At 39.2% G+C, this 13,808-nt stretch overlaps 1 protein-coding gene across 1 annotated transcript in view; it reads left to right on the top strand.

Moving 5' to 3' along the window:
• LOC149194395 (uncharacterized) overlaps positions 1-13,808 on the top strand; it is a 125,192-nt gene that overhangs the window by 28,217 nt on the left and 83,167 nt on the right. The window contains exon 3 of the mRNA XM_089405077.1: positions 10,442-10,606. Coding sequence (XP_089261203.1) covers positions 10,442-10,606 — 165 coding nt within the window. The remainder of the gene's footprint in view (positions 1-10,441; positions 10,607-13,808) is intronic.

Consider the following 13,808-nt stretch of genomic DNA (forward strand, 5'->3'; position numbering starts at 1 on the left):
CACATCGATCTCCTCTTATAATCCTTTGTTGGAGCACCAACGACCAAGATGAAAACTGAATCAATGGCTAGGTTCATCTCTGGATCTATCCGTGTGAGTTTCTATAAAATTCTCACCTTGACTTAATTAATTTTGATTAATTAACCATATTACCTAAGTTTAGATTTAGGAAATATTTAAAAAGTGGTTAATAATCTAATTAAGCCATCTCTAGGTGGAATTTCGAAAAATGATTTTTGCGTCTTGGAGATCTCATGCATTCTAGCCTCTACCAAATTTCGTGGCTAGAACACATATGATGCTACAAAACTAACAGGATTTGCATGGTTCACAGTTCCAGTCTTTAACCCATGGGGTGGGAGGGATGGTGTTAATTTTTGCAACTGCGGTAAAATTTCACCTTGGATAACTTAAATGATTGAGATAATGATTGCATTAGATTCATCTATTTGAGAGGACCAAAATCGACCTAAAGATCACCCAATTTGGTCAAGCGGAAGTTGAGTTATGAATTATTTTATTCATACATGTATTATGAAATGGGTCGGCCCTAACCACATGAATAACTACTTGGGTCAGCGTTAACGCCAAGTGAACCCTTAGGAAAGCCTATAAATAGAAGAGACCTCAAGATCATTTGGACACATCTTCTCTTCTCTTTTGTCTTGGTTCGCACAAGTTTGTCGGAGGAAAGTTCACACAAGGGTCCGCAACCTTAGGGTCAAAGCTCACACTGATCTAGGGCTTTCTAGCCCTAGATGTTAACACAAAACTGGGCATTTTAGTCCCTGGACGTTGGCACAAAACTGGGCATTTTAATTCCTGGATGATAGCACACAAGACTTTGAGTGTGACCAGAGACCCATAAATGCTGGCACAAAGACTTATGGGAGCGACTAGGGATTCAAAGGCAAATTTGGAGGTATCGGTCCTTGGTTGCTCGCACAGAGTGGTCCTGAGAACGTCCAGGCCATCCAGGATGCTCGCACAACAACTGTAAGGGAGCGACCAAGGGGTTACGTGTGTTGCACCCTGGCCGCACGCACAAAATCTTCTTGAGAGCGATCAAGCAGTCATAGTCGCCCTCTCACAGTATCCGAGGGAGTGACCAGGGTGTTTCGGTCACACACAAACAATTTTGATAAGAGCAACTAGAGTTCAGATCTAGGGTTTGACATCTTGGCTTCAGTGGTCTGGTAGATTTGGATTTCTCTCCGCTGTTAGTGACAATAGTGTTCAGCAGCGTTCGACACAGTGACAACAATATACAACAGTGACATCAGTTTGTGACAGCACATTACAACCATCAGTGTGAGGGTTTTGATTTCTAGCATGATTAGATCTGTTTCATGGATATCATTATTGTTTTGTTGCATAGATAAAGTTATGGATCATTATACTCTCTTTTGCTGCATCATTTGATGATGATCTAAGAAGAAGAAGATTTGCAAGGGTTTTCCCCATAGTGGGTTTTGCCTCGGTCTCAAACCAATCCTGGTGTCTCTATATTTGTGCATGCTTTCTTCTACTCTTCCTTTTATGTTCTGCTGCATTGATGATGATGTTTCTTTTTGTATAATTGCATATGCTGATGTATAATGGTGAAGATATGAATAATATGATGATGATATGGGGTGAACTTAATGTATTAATGATGAAATGCAATTATCAAAGCAAAGAACAATGTTGCCCAATGAAAAATTAACATGGTATTAGAGTTGGGCTGAAGAAAAGCCATGGAGATCACCCCGATGATGACACCATTGATGGAAGTAAGAAGAGATGGTGGAGACCTAAAAGAATTCTAGGGTTTGAAGAAAACCCTGGGTAACTTGATGATTAGGGTTTGATGAATTATATGAGGTTAGGGTTGAAGAGAAAACCCTGGTTTATGGCAAAGACTTGAGATTTGATGTATGAAACTATAGCATGGCCTATGTGAAGCACTCGAGGAAGATTTGATGAAGCTCTAGATGGGATAATCCCTAATAGACTTGGTTGGATACTTGAAGGTAACATTGGTATATAGATCGTGGACATTGACGGCTCTTGAAGATTGGTTCAAGAGGGAGAGGATCACCTCTCATTGAAGATAAGTATTTCTTGATTTATAATGCTTTTTACTTGTTAGACTTATAAATTTGATGATTATGTTTATTGCTTGTACGTCTTGCCTATGTATTTGAGTATGGATGTTTCTAACCTCCTTGATGAGATGTGATGAGTAGATCCTTCTTGAGGATCATTTTGAGATGCAAATATGGAAAGAGATAAAGAGGTACTTGATGAAAAGATGACAAAGTGCTTCAAGCGGCCCATGTCTAATGAAAAGGTGCACAAGTAATACCACAAGATATGCATGGTATGTTTCAGGGTTTCAACTATTGGCTCAGTAAGCTCTAAGGTATGATGATAATGTCTCTTTCTTTAATGGCTCATACATTCACATGAAAGTAACTTGGATCTATGTTTCTTATGATGAAAAGATGCACTTGGTATTGGACATTTTGATATTCTTGAATTATATGATGCTCTCTAATGTTGGTACATTGATACACTTGATGATTAGCTAACATCCCTCCGTTGGACATCTTGATCCTATAAAGAAAGCTAGCACCTTGACTCCAGTAAATGATACTCTTGATACTTGTCATGATGGATTTAATATAGAAGGATAGTTCATTGACTCCTATACATGAGTCTATTGGTAATGCTTGCGATAAGCATGATGAAAGCATATGGAAAGAGTGATTGACACTCTTGTTGTTTTGATAAAGCTTTATTGAATGACCTAATCTAATCTCATTGGTCATGATGTGCATGGAAACCTTGATGTGAGAGGTATAAGTGTAAGATTGATATTCCAGATCTCTTATTGCCTGTGATCTTGTCTTGATGACATATGGTTAAACTGAATGTCCTAACTTGATGGAGTGACTTGATAGAAAGTGCTAGTGTGTTCATAATCTTTGAGATCTATTTGCTATTTTGAGTCTAAACCTTTGATGAAAGATTGATGTCATGATGTTGATAGCCATGATAGATATATGTTTACGATCTAACAAGATCTGTTGTTGCATGACTCTAGTAGAGATAGGTTGATGTCATGAATAAAGATGAATAAAGTAGATCCCTAGTTAGAGGGAGAATCTCTTCTCAAGACTCTTACTCATTCTACTGTGTTGCCGAAGTATGATTTATGTGCATTAATCTACAACAGAATCTTAGATCTGAAGCCCATACATAAATTAGGATTTCTGCTCTGGACGCAGTCACAGATCTAGGAGATCCCGTCCTTGGACGCACGCATGCTAAGGCTTAGACAACGTCCAGGTAGTGAAAGTCGCTCTCATGCTAACCTGAAGGGAGCGACCAGAGTTTTGACTATAGTTGACCATCATCTGAAGCTTTCTAAAACTGTCTAAACTCTGGATCATGATGTCCCTGGCATATTCTGCCACTGATAATTAATTATTGAAATTGTTGAGTTAAATTGCTGATCATATAATGAAGTATTGTGCATGAAATCAGATAGTCACCTCGAAGATGTTAGTACCATATATGTAAGCTTGAATGTTTTCCATAACATGAACATGCAGATTGAAATTGTGTTTCCAGGTGACTGGGACATACATATAGATATGTCACTATGTTTGTAGTTTGTACTACATGAGGTTGGCATGATTTGGCATACTGATATATATGAACAATGTTTTGTCATGATGCTTGACAATAACTTTGAATTGATGATTGAGATGTGCTTTGACTATAGATCTCTCTACAATAGCGTTTTTGAACTTGTTAAAAATTGGCAACTAGAGCCAAACTCCATGTGGGTCATCTTATTTACGGCAACTGATATTTTTCTTGGACTCCTCTCATCGAGAGGTGTAGGATTGATCTAAAGATCATCCGATTCTGATAAGTATTCAAGGAGTTATGAATTTATTTGTGTTATAAGACAAATCGTCGAGGTCGACCAGCAAGCAAATAAACCCCACATGTGCTCAACTTTTTAGTATAAAAGGAGATGACTTGAGAGTCATTTCACACACACTTCTCTCTTGATTTCTCTCCACTTGCTTTGGGTTTTAGTGGAAGAGAAAACTAGGAGAGGAAGCCCTAATGGAGATCAGATCTCAGCCATGGAAGGAACCTCTATGCTGCCCTAACATTGACCTAAAGAAGCCCTAAACGCAGTGCTAAAGAAGCCCTAAACGCAGTTCTAAGGAAGCCCTAGCTGCAATCCTAAGGATACCTTAGCCGCAGTCTTAAGGATGCCCTAGACACAATCCAATCAAGTGCAACATATACCTTGGAAAGCAACTTTGGAAAGGAGAAGAAGTTTGTTTTGGGCCGCAACAAAGGAGGCAAGACCTACGAAGAATTCAGGGACTGATTCAGGGGTCTGAAGTGCTGGAGAAGGGGCCGAGTTCCCTTGTTGTCATGCCGCAGCCATAAGGATTGTTTTAGGGTCGTTTGGAGGAGTGCAGACTCTTGGAAGGGCTGCCATAGTTAAGAAGAGGCTTGATGTAGCAAGCCACAACAAAAGGAGGTAGGCCGAAGTTGTTGATGAGGGCTAGACTGCCCAGAAATTGTAGCGTAGGGTCTCCTCCCCTCTTATAAGGGCAACCACAGTAAAGGAGGACACTTTTGGGTAGATTGAAGGGTTGTTAGGGACTATGTTTGAGTACCCTAACTAGTCCAAGATTGCAGCAACCAAAGGACCCTAGAACAGTGAGATGAAGCATGCATTTTAGGTACAATAGCTACAACAATACAATTGGGACAACAACAATACAATTGGGACAACAACAATACAATTAGGACAACAGTGGCAAGTATGGAGATGCAAGGGACAACAACATGGTGTTGCAAGGGACAACATCATGGTAAATAGGACAACGATGACATTGTGCAGCGATAACACAAAGAGACGCCAACATGGTGTTGCAAGGGACAACATCATGGTAAATAGGACAACAATGACATTGTGCAACGATAGCACAATGGGACAGTAATAACAACAAGCACATGGTAGCAAGCATGGTGCTGCAAACACATTGGGACAGCTAGGCTATGATGCTTGGTGGAGCATGGCAGATGGGACAACAATCAGTTATGGTGCAACAATGAGATGCAGCATGATGGGCACGGTGAGGTACAAGATGAGGCAGCACTGGTGGGTGCAACAAGACGATAAGGTACAACAAGATGTTGTAGTACCAGAAGGTGCAACAGTATGATGTGTGCAGCGTGGTAATGAGGTCCAACATAGTGATGATGGGTGTAGCACGATGCAGCATAGTGAGGTGCAGCATGGTGACAAGGTGCAGCATAATGCATGATGATGAGTCACCTGGGAGAATCACTTGAAGAAGCATGTCTTCAACTGAGTTCAGCTACCTCATGTATCATCTACTTAGAGATGATCTATGCTCTTACTTGCATAAGTCAAAGTGTTGACTTCTGTTGTATATGTACTATCTCTCTCTCTCTGTCTCTACTGAACTATTGAAGAACATATAAGAAGAATTGATCAAGGGTTTCCCCATATTGGTATTTGTCCCTGGCTAGCGCCACATCTTGTGTCCTCTTGTCTTGGCTTGTCTTCTACGATCTATGTTTATGTTCTATCTGCAATTTACTTTTATGCTGATGTGAATGCTAATCTGGAAAAGATATTGAGTTAACTGTTAAATTGAAATAAATTGCTCTCAGCATAGAACACACCTAAAATTAACAGAACTTGACTTGATGTCTAATGATTTGATTTGATGATTGTTGATTTGCCCTGATAATGATGCTATGTGGGCACTATGACTTATGTGGGTATTCAAAATTTGGCCTCCTTGTTATTAGCACAGTGGCTGAGGTAATGATAGTTGAGATTTGACATGAAAATGGAACCTGCATGACTCATCCTTGGTGTATGCATTTGCACCTAGTGATAGAAATGACTTGTATTATAATTATGAGAATGACTTGATAAAGTTTGGATTCATAATACATGGATGTAGAATGCATGGTTGATGACAATGTGTTGGCATAATAAGAAATGGAGTCATGATTTGATATGAGCTCCACCTGTCTCCTGGTTGAAAGTATTGATACTGTGATAATGATGACTTTAGTCGTGATCTGACTTCGAAACTTTGATGAGATGACTTTGCTGATATGATGGTACAACATTGATTTATGTAAGGATGATTATGATGGCTTAGCAAGGCATTGTGCTTAGAGCATTGCAATCCAAATATGTCTATATTGGATAGTTATTTGATGAAGTCAGGATGATGAATTCCAAATATTGCTTTGATATTGATTATGGTTTTGGTTTTATATCCTAATGATCTACTTGTGACAGGTGATGAGCCCCTGATGATCTAAATTAGAGGGAGATGGCTTTTGAGGCCTGAAATGATGTATCATGGCATGATGAATAGATTTTTGGAAATTGGGAAAGAAATTCGATATTGCAAAACTATTGGAAAATGTTTTTGAATAATGAAACTACAAATCCTTGGATACTCTGATTTGAAGTTCAAAATGTTGTTAAACTTGACATGTCATCCGACTATTGATTGAAGCATTGATGTTCTGTTTTGAGCATCCATCTGTATATATAAGATGTGCATAGAACCTGGATGAATTCATGAGTGAGTTGCTTCACTCACATAGAGTTTTCACCAAACATCCTTTGAAATATCTGCATGAGGTGTTTTATTTTGAAAATGAGACATTTCTCCTATGATATGTGACTACATGGATGCATTGTTGTTAATAGAGATTATTGTTATGCACATTTGAATGGTGCTTTAGTATGAGATATGCCATGATATCTTGGATGAAAGGTCCATAGTATGACCAAGGTTGATCATGATGTTGCTAGCATGGCTAGCTGTGAGGCAGGATACAGAAGCTCCTTAGAGAGTTGTTTGAGCATGATCTGGATATGACATGGTTACATTACGATGACTGAGAATCCCATATATATATAGTTGGGATTGAGATACTCTCATATATTGAGACAGTGAAACTGCTTGAAACAAGCTCAAGCTTGTGGTTGGTACCGCTTTGAGAGGGAGGATAATTATGGTATTCTTTTGTGATTTATATGATATTATGTTCTGACATGATATTTGATTTAATGTTCTGTATGAACAGGAAATAGATGCTATTGAGACTAGCTAATACTAGATATGAGTATGAGGAGAGCAACGTTGATACGAGTATGAGGAGAGCAACGATGATCAAGGACACTGAGCCAACTCTTCCCCCTTGTTTGAGCTCCCAAGGTGAGGAATTGAGGGAGAAGGGCTCCTAGGGTTGAGGGAACTCTGGACAATAAGGCATTACCCCTATATGTTACCCATATGGTTGGAGAATGCTGCTCCCTTGTTTGGTCTTTACAGAATATACCCCAGTTGGCATCATACCCACAAGCATGCAAGCTTGTCGGGAATACCACTCCTCGTTTGGCCAACGAGTTGAGAGTGTACTTGGGGTGTACAACCCAAGTCGATTATGATGCAAGTGTTCTACCACATGACTATTCAAGGTCATCGATGGGAAGATCAATAGGCATCAGTGGGAAGATTGAGGACGCTGAGCGAACTCTTCCCTCTTGTTTGAGCTCCTAGGGTGAGGAATTAAGCGAGAAGGGCTCCTGGGGTTGAGGGAACTTTGGACAATAGGGCATTACCCTTATATGTTACCCATAGGGTTGCAGAATGCTGCTCCCTTATCTTCATAGGGTTAGAGAATGCTGCTTCCCTGTTTGGTCTTTACAAAGTATACCCTAGTTGGCATCAAACCCACAAGCAGGCCAACTTGTCGGGAATACCGCTCCCCATTTGCCAATGAGTTGAGAGTGTACTTGGGGTGTACAACCCAAGTCGATTATGACGCAGGTGTTTTACCACATGACTATTCAAGGTCATTGATGGGAAGATCAGTAGGCAATAGGATGGGTTGAGATAACTCGATATGTTTCTAGGTTGAGGGTAAGCTCCCCGATGAAATTCTAGGGTCGAGGGTGTACTCTCTTGTGTGATCTAGGGTTGAGGGTGTACTCCCCTGTGTGATGAGTTATCCTATTGTTCGGTATGGGTGAAAGCTATTGCTCCCCGATGTGATTCCAAATTGAGATGTGCTCCTTGATGATATGCTCTCCGATGATGATCAATGATGTTCTGGGTCGTAGCCCACTGGCAGAGATTATAGGTAGCAGCCTGATGGATAGAGGGTGGTAGCTTAAGCTCCCCTTCGGTAACAAATTCTTTTTCTTCTAGATCCGAGAATGTTCAACATACGAGCATGAAAAATCAAGAGATAAGCAGGAATAAGCAAATGATAGATCAAGATGTACAATGATGATTTGTGATGATGAGGCCCTTGAGATGGACATGGCATGATTAATTCATGACAAAGATGATCCATGATGACACTTGAAGATTCCAAAATGGCATATTGATCGACGGACAAATATTGGCAGGTGGAATTCTCCCTAGTTGAGAGGGAGTGTTAATTTTTGTAACTGCGGTAAAGTTTTACCTTGGACAACTCAAATGATCGAGATAATGATTGCATTAGATTCCTCTTTTCGAGAGGACCAAAATCGACCTAAAGATCACCCAATTTTGTCAAGTGGAAGTTGAGTTATGAATTATTGTATTCATACATGTTTTATGGAATGGGTCGGCCCTAACCACATGGGTAATTGCTTGGGTCAAAATTAACCCCAAGTGAACCCTCAGGAAAGGCTATAAATAGAAGAGACCTCCAGATCATTTGGACACATCTTCTCTTCTCTTTTGTCTTGGTTTGCACAGGTTTGTCGGAGGAAAGTTCGCACAAGGGTCCACAATCTTAGGGTCGAAGCTTGCACTGATATAGGGCTTTCTAGCTCTGTGCGCTGGCACATAACTGGACATTTTAGTCCCTGGACGTTGGCACACAAGTCTATGAGAGCGACCAGAGACCCATAGACATTGGCACAAAGACTTATGGGAGTGACTAGGGCTTCAGAGGCAAATATGGAGGTATCGGTCCCCGACTGCTCACATAGAGTGGTCCTGAGAGTGTCTAGGCCATCCTTGACACTCGCACAATCACTGTAAGGGAGCGACCAAGGGTTTTAGGTGTGTTACACCCCAGTCGCACGCACAATGTCTTCTTGAGAGCGACCGAGCAGTCACAGTCGCCCTCACACAGTATCTGAGAGAGCGACCGGGGCGTTTCGGTCACACATAGACAATTTTGATGAGAGCGACCAAAGTTCAGATCTTGGGTTTGACATCTTGGCTTCAGTTGACTTCAGTGATCTGGTAGATATGGGTTTCTCTCTGCTATTAGTGACAGCAGTGTTCGCACAGTGACAACAATATACAACAGTGACATCAGTTTGTGACAACACATTACAGCCATCAGTATGAGGGTTTTGACCAATAACTGTCTTGAGTGAAACTGACAAATTCCCACCTGTATGCAGATTTTGTGTTTTGTGTGCAAATGTTACTTTTGAACATTTTGCAAAGTTCCTTCTCCATGATCTCAACTTCATGGCCTTGTTGTTCTAAGCTCTGCTGATCTATGCCCATGCTTGTTAATTTGATGTTGCTATCTAGTATAATTATTTGTAGGCATCTAGGCTTCTGTGTGAAAAGTTGTTTGAGTGCCGCGAGATTGTGTGCCTGTGAAAATTCCCATTGCCCTTGTTAATTTGTAGCCTTTGATTGGGGGTGGCAATTGTGCCAAGATTGCCTATGGCTGGGTGGAAAATTACTTCTCCTTAGCCATTCCACATGTTCAGATCTTCATTTGCCGATAAATAATCTGTTATATGCTATATTTCACACGTGGTATTAATTGCTTGTTTATGATTACTTGCAACTTGTTTCTTTTGTTGGCGTACTTTCAGAATTCATATATTAACAGTTGCTTCCATGTGCATTTAGTAATTCTGTACAGTCTGTGTTAATGCACATTTAAGATGCATTCCTAGCTGTAATTTCTCAGCTATACATGAGGGTACTTTAGTACAGCAAGAAGGTTTTTGTTTGTGCTGTGGAGGTTTCATGAGGGCCCTACTACCTTGATGGTGTCAATGAGGTGGCTGGGCATGGGTCAGTAGGAGCCTGAACTGTCAATCAAATAAATGGCACCTTTATCTCATTCACTGTCATTAAGCATGCCTCTCATGAAGTCTGTTTTCATTTTTCAGCTTAAGTTTATTTAGATTTCAGCATAGGTAAAATCCCTATTTTCACAACTAAATTTCAGTTTTTTGATTTTATATAAACAAAGGCTACCATCATTCTTTAAGGTAACTAACCTCTGCTTTATGATTTCTCATTTGATGCATTTCCCATTAAGAGGACTATGTTGTCTTTGTTTCATTCATATTTAAGGCTGATTCTTCTGTTGTCTTTTCGAGAAGCCACAACTATCTCCTCAAATTGGAGAAATTCGTCGAAGCACTTTTCAATTTGACTTCGATTTTGAGCGGAAGATACTAGCAGAGGCTGAAAAGGAGAATCAAAACTGGAACAGAGTTGCATCTGAAAATGTTTCTCGACCAAAAAGTGGAGAAACAAGTTCCTTGGTAAGCATGGCATGCATTAACTACCATCTATAGTTTTTGTAAACACTCTTTAATTTCACTAAATGAAATCAGCTGCCATAGTTATTGTGAGTGTCTTGAATTGAAATCTCTCATAAAGGCTCTAATCAAGTGGCTTCTTGGCACTCTTGTGTAAATTGTAAACTGTTATTTTCTATGCCTTGCATCTTGTACCAAGAAATTTGTGTCCGTTTATTATGTTGGTTTCCTTGTTCTTCTATTAGTATGTTCACTCTGCTATTTTTCCATTTTCCACAAAACTTTGTTTACGGCAATCTCTTTCATGCAATTTTTGCATGTAAAGTCATCTGTGTGGAAAGTTAGACATTTTTTTCACTTTTTCCTACAAATCCAGAGTGCTGCCTTGTTGTATCTAATGTCGATTCCGTTTGCAAGGTATCGAAGGGAAAACAGAATCAGATGTGGTCTTTTTGAGGATAAATACATGTACCTCATTCAATCTGGACAATGGGAAAAAATCATAGAAAACTGGAGGGCGAATTTTTCTCATTGTCTCGAAAAGATGTAATCACCATCAAGGACAAAATAAACAAACTGATCTCCTTAAATTAGTTGTTTTCTTTGTAGTTAAATTTTCTTAACAGAATTAAACAACAGATTCAAATTGACATCCATCACACACCAATTTCAGAAGTGCCAGACGCAGAAATGTCTTGTAGATTTAGGACAGGTGTATCTTTGATACAATGGAGAGAAAAATATCATCAGTTGGATGGATTTAGTTCTGAACCTATAATTTTGGATTCTGGAATCTAGTCTCGATGTGTGTAGCACCTGAATTCATTTCTCCTGATGAGGGATTAAGAGGTCATGGGATTGAATCCCTGTTGACAGTATTTTTAATTGACAGGGAATTCTTTAAATTGAAAAAAATATCCTGGTATTCATGGCAATGTGTGTTAATTTTTACACTGCTCTATGCTGGCAGCTGTATCAATTACTTTAGGCCAATTCACTTATTCAGTTAGCAATCTTCTCAATAGCAATTAATTCCTCCAATGACAATTCAGTAATTCAAGATAGAATAGTAAATGCAATGACAATAGGAGACAATCAGCACATCAACAAAAGACACCGATTTGGTCAGAGACCAGGGGAAAACCCCACAAGGGGGGAAACCCTTTGAAATTCTTCTTCTATTAGATTTTCTCCAAATGTTCCGCAGAGAGTACAATGAGCAATATCCATCAACAAGAGTCAAGGTCAAAGGCTTTGACTATCAACCAGGTCAACTAATGATAAAATCAATGTACCAATGATGGAGAGTCAAATCTGGTCAACTGTCATAAATCTGCAATTCTGTCCAAGTCAACAGCAGTCAAAGTCTGTCCTAACTAGTCAACAAAGTCAATGGTCAACCCTTCAAATCAGCTCGGTCAAATCAGTAATAATTGTTGAAATTCTGATGTTCTATGCTATTCCAATCACTTAAATCCTGAACTTCTTTATGCTGCAAAATAAGTTAAGTAATTGAAGATAAAACGTAAGCCATATAAACCATATGCACAATGGAAGACAACCAAGAATTCTATGAGACACAGAGAAGTTAGGTCAATGACCAGGGCAAAACCCAACTAGTTTCTTCTTCTATTATAAATCAATTGTTCAACAAAGATACAAAGTACAATGAGAGAATGAAGAAGTTCTAGAAAAGATCTTTGACAGCAGTCGCTGATGCAAATACTGAATCACTTTGGCTATCCAAGATCCGCTCTTGCTCTTCAAGAATCTCTCTCTCTCACAATCTTCCTTTAGAATCTCCAACTCTCTCTTTTTCAATTTCAAATTCTCCTTTCACAAGCACAAGTGTATTAAGTGAAGATGAGAGGCACAAATATATAGGAAGGAGGTCAAATTCATGAGGGAGAAACTACTATGCCTTGAGGAGTTACATATGCCACAATAGGAGTGTAACTTATGCTATAAAGGGGAGGCGTGTGACTTATGCATAAAGAGGTGTAAGATGAATCTTTTAATGATGAGTCATTAAAGTGTGTAAGAGAGTGTAAGATGTGTGTAAGAGCATTAAAGAGAGAGAGGAATGAATCCATTAAGAGAGAGAGTAAGATATACATTAATTGCGGGGAGTTACATATGATATGATTGAGAGACTTGAATATCTTTTTAATAATAATAATAATAATGATGATGATTAAGTTAAAAAATTAAACAATTGAGATTGATTAAGGACAAGTTAAGAGATTTGCATCACATATATATGATTATGAATTGATGAAAAGTGATTTACTATTTTTGGAAAGTCATTGTTCCAAAGATAGACATGACTTTCTATTTTTAGAAAGCCACTTTAGAAAGGTCAGAAATGAAATTTTATTCAAGGAAATTCATCCCATAGCTGCCAATTTTCAACACTCCCTCTCAATTAGAAAGGAATTTCTTTCTGATACAAGGATCTTTGCTATCTCTGCTTTGGAACAATGATGTTACATTCTAATAAAGAAGAATTATCATAGGGGAGATACATCCATCACCCTATACACACTTGGGGGGATCCACTTGTCAACACATGACAAGGATTTCGCACATCCAAGGCTCATCTCTGCTTGGAGGGATCCACTTATCAAACACATGACAAAAATCTTGCACATCCAAGGCTTATCATCCATGACTACCCTCTTTAGGAAGGGTCACATCTATTAGTCCAAACTGCTATTTGAAAACCAAGAACTTTCCTTTCAGCAAAGGCTTGGTATGAATGTTGGTGATCTAGTCATCATTCGCTATATGATGAAGTCTTACTGCTCCTCTTTGCACCATAGCCCGAATATAGTGATATTTGATCTTAATGTGTTTGGACTTGTCATGGAACACAAGTTTTTTAGCATGTCAAATCCCACTCTTATTGTCACAGTAAATTACTGTAGTATTCAATACTTGCTAAAACAACTCTCCAAAGAGTTTCCTTAACCACATTGCCTCACAACTAGCCATGCTAGCAACAATATATTTTGCTTCCACTGTGATAAGGGCAACAAACTTTTTCTTTCTACCCATTCAAGATATCATAGCAGATCGTAAGCTGAAGCAACACCCTAATGTGCTCTTTTTGTCAGTAGAGTTACCAACCCAATCAACATCAGAGTATCCATGTAGCCTTACATCTTCGACAGTATATCTCAATCCAAGATTGATGGTCCTGTTG

The sequence above is a fragment of the Pinus tabuliformis genome, chromosome 2_2 (genome assembly GCF_031772625.1).
Source record: "Pinus tabuliformis cultivar Carrire ecotype Pingquan chromosome 2_2, CPIR1, whole genome shotgun sequence".
Taxonomy (NCBI): domain Eukaryota; kingdom Viridiplantae; phylum Streptophyta; class Pinopsida; order Pinales; family Pinaceae; genus Pinus; species Pinus tabuliformis.